Here is a 3,771-nt window from a genome sequence, read left to right on the forward strand (position 1 = left end):
CTGGATTAACCTACGCAGCCGACAGCAATAGCATAGAACCCAGATGGACAAGCCCTGGCACCTTTCTTGCAATACATGCGAACTACAAATAAATCTTGTAATAATCGCATTTCTAAGCATCCATGCATTGATTCAATGCTAGCAGCAGTACCGTTGAAAAGTATAATCTGCCAATTTCTTGAGACGAGCATATGAGCTTAAAACAGGCTAGATGAAGCCAATGACTGATATATCAGCATTAATCAAAACAAAGCAGGGGCAAAGAGAATAAACAGATACAAGAATAATCATCAGAGTGCACAAAGCAGTAAAACAACAAAGCTATTTAAATATCAATCTGATAATTCCAATAAAACATCTTCCAAACATTAAGCTTAGAAAATATCTCAATCATCAGCTCCTTATTGTCAAGAAAACAATTTAAAAAGAGTGCACATAGCCTCACTGCAATTAGAAAGCTTCAATTCGAAAAGAATAACCAGTGAAATACTAAGAAATTTTTAGCAGTACTTCCAAGGTTCATAAATCGAGGCATGATCTCCTAAAAACGAGTAACTGAAGCGATTGTGGGACGAAGCAACTTCTCCATACAAAAACAACCAGAGAAGTAAAATACTACGACGAGGATTAGTGACTTCACTGTTGTTTCTCATCCTCACGTTTGGGAGCTTCTTTGATCTCATCTGTCCCATCATCCTAAAGAGATGCAAACATATACTAGTTAATAAAGAATTCACTATAAAAAGAAGATACACAGATGACTTTAAGATACAAAAGTCAATAAAGAAAAAGAGACGTGTGGCGTCTAACCTGCATATCTGAGGTCCACAAAGTGAGGTTATCACGAAGAAGTTGCATTATCAAAGTGCTGTCCTTGTATGAATCCTCTCCAAGAGTGTCCAGCTCTGAGATGGCTTCATCAAAAGCCTGAGGAAAGAAACAAAACAAGTTCACTAAATAAAATTCGAAGACAAAACATGAACTCCAGACGAAAAACAAAAGGGATATCCAGGCACCCCTCTTTATCTGCTGCTTCGCCTCTATCTAGTTATAATATTCACAAGAATATATATATACCAACGTTTTTTACGAACAAGATAAACATAAAGACTAAACTAGAATTCTGAAGTCTGGTTATCACCTGTTTTGCAAGACTGCAAGCACGATCAGGAGAATTCAAGATCTCATAGTAGAAGACCGAAAAGTTCAGAGCCAATCCCAAACGGATAGGATGAGTTGGGGCCAGCTCAGCATTTGCAATGTCCTGAAAACAAAACAGAACAAAAAGATGCAGAAAACATCAATAAAGGGGGCAGTATGGACAAAACACAAGTCATAATCACTTTAGCAAACACAAAAATCAAAGGCAAATATCTTCAAAGTATTTAAATGTAAAAGTGAGAAAATAAACAAAAATTCAGATCCAGACTGATTTCAATCCTCTAAAGAAAAATAACAGCAGTACCAAAGGCCTACATAAACAGGAATTCAATTTGTGACATGACTACATTTTAAATGGGGGGAGTAGAGAGGAGTAGGTGTTGTTCTGAAAACACAATTTTCTTGGGCCTAACAAGAAATTCAGCTATGCACACTTAAATCACACATAAGACAGCTGCGGCATATTCCAAAAAAAAAAACTGTTAAATAAATAGCTAGACTCAAATCAAAATTTCCTTAACAAAACCAGGAAATACTCACATAAAATGTAAAGCTGCAGAAAATAACAAACCAAATTATTGAGACCATTTTTCTTGCTAATTTTCATAAATTTTCCACCAAATTCCGATGAAATGTCTTCCAACGCTTCTGTTACCTAATCAAGCTACAGAATTCAAAGCAGATCCCGATCTTAGCTATATAGAAATATACAACGCATCAAGGGTATAACTGTAAATGTTGATCAATAAACTAGATGCCTCCAATCAAACACTGCCGCGATCAAATGAAACCAGATTCGCAAAATTAAACACATATTTATCATAATTCACATTTAAAATAAACCAAACCCTAAAAGTAAACCAAATCAAGCTGAACAAAGGAATAGAATAGAAAAGGAAAATACGAAATGCCCTCAAACCTGAGCAGATTTATACGCAGTGAGCGTGTTCTCGGCAGCAGCTTTCCTGTCATCGCCAGTCTTGAACTCAGCCAAGTACCTATGGTAATCTCCCTTCATCTTCAGATAAAAGACCTTGGAATCCCCGGTCCCAGCGGCGGGAACGAGCTTTTCCTCGAGAAGGTTCAAAATTCCGGCGCAAATCTCGGACAACTCGGCCTCGATCTTGGCCCTGTACTCTCGGATGACGGAGACATGATCAGCGTTGCCACGTCCTTCCTCTTTCTGCTCGATGGAGGAGACGATCCGCCAGGAAGCACGGCGGGCGCCGATCACGTTCTTGTAGGCGACGGAAAGGAGGTTCCTTTCCTCGACGGTGAGTTCGTCGGGGGCGGGGACGGCGGAGACGACGTTTTCCATGAACTTGACCATCTCCTCGTAACGCTCCGCTTGCTCGGCGAGTTTCGCCATGTAGACGTTTTCCTCACGTGGGGAAGGGGTGGCCATGGTTTTCGGTGGTGTTTAGATGGGAAATGAAACTGAGAGGATTATTCGAGGGATTGAGATTTGAGAGGTTGTGTTTTGGAGAAATAGGAAAGGCACTTTGCTTGGATGTCCTTTTTTCTAATAACCCAAGGGCCAGGGCCTCGGTTTTTTTTCTCTTTTCCTCTTTTGACCTTCTTGTTCTTTGCATTTATTGTTTTTTACCATGCCGTTTTCTTTCTATCGTACAATATAATATTGTCCTGTTGAAAGTACAAATTCATAATATTACAACATAAAAAGAAAATTAATTTTATTTTATAAATATAAGTCCTTGAACATATAAGTTGTACAACTTGAGTAATTAACATTTATTAAATAAAATAAATAGCATTGTTCTATCCCATGTTATATAAGGCTGGCTAATTACAAGGAAAATCATTAAATTTTGGGCATATTCACTCGAAAAGGTCATGATGTTATGATTTCAACTTTCAACTTTCAACTTTGAACTTTGAAGGAAATAACTAATTTGGAAATTTCATCATATTTCATTAAAAAGTATTCATTGTACAAGACAGTGATGTCTTTAGTTTATGCCACTTAACAGCTTTCTTTTCTTTTCTTCTCTTCTCTTTCATTCCCCTTCCTTGTCAAACTAAAACACATTCTTTGTTTCTTTCTCCGTTTAACTCAAAACAATGTCGAGTTTTTTTAGAGGGAAAAAAAAAAGCGTTTATTTGATTGATTGATGTGGAATGTGGACGCAAGAGTAGTATTATGTTCTTGCTACTTAATGCTTTATGTATATCTTTAGTGTTTTTTTTATTATTATAACGTTAAAAAATACTTTTTAAAAAATTTAAAAAAATATTTTTTTATTAAATTCAATTAAATTTATATTTTTTTATTTTGAATCAAATAAATTTTTATTATTAATAATTATTTAATTATTGTTAATTAAAATACTAAAATTGAGCAAATGGTCAATTCAATCAAATCGTTATGCCATAACTGATAATCAAATGCATCAAAATTTTTAAGAAAATCGATTGAACTTAAGGACATAATTGAATTGGTCGACGATCGAACTTATTCGGCCGGTTCGATTATGTACCAAAATAATTGAAACTTTGTCACTTTTTTATTTTGCAAATTACAATATTGAAATTTATAAATTTCATTCACAATTATAAAATATACAAATAATCTAAACATAAATAAATTAA

At 35.3% G+C, this 3,771-nt stretch overlaps 1 protein-coding gene across 1 annotated transcript; it reads right to left on the reverse strand.

Annotated features, from left to right (window-relative positions):
• On the reverse strand, nt 309-2,668 carry LOC18608255 (14-3-3 protein 6). The gene is made up of 4 exons (XM_007042843.2): nt 2,081-2,668; nt 1,142-1,264; nt 811-927; nt 309-696 (listed from the first exon to the last, which is right to left on the reverse strand). The coding sequence occupies exons 1-4, from the start codon at nt 2,564-2,566 to the stop codon at nt 637-639; spliced, it is 786 nt and encodes a 261-aa protein (XP_007042905.1). The 5' UTR covers nt 2,567-2,668; the 3' UTR covers nt 309-636.

Source organism: Theobroma cacao, chromosome 2, assembly GCF_000208745.1.
Source record: "Theobroma cacao cultivar B97-61/B2 chromosome 2, Criollo_cocoa_genome_V2, whole genome shotgun sequence".
Taxonomy (NCBI): domain Eukaryota; kingdom Viridiplantae; phylum Streptophyta; class Magnoliopsida; order Malvales; family Malvaceae; genus Theobroma; species Theobroma cacao.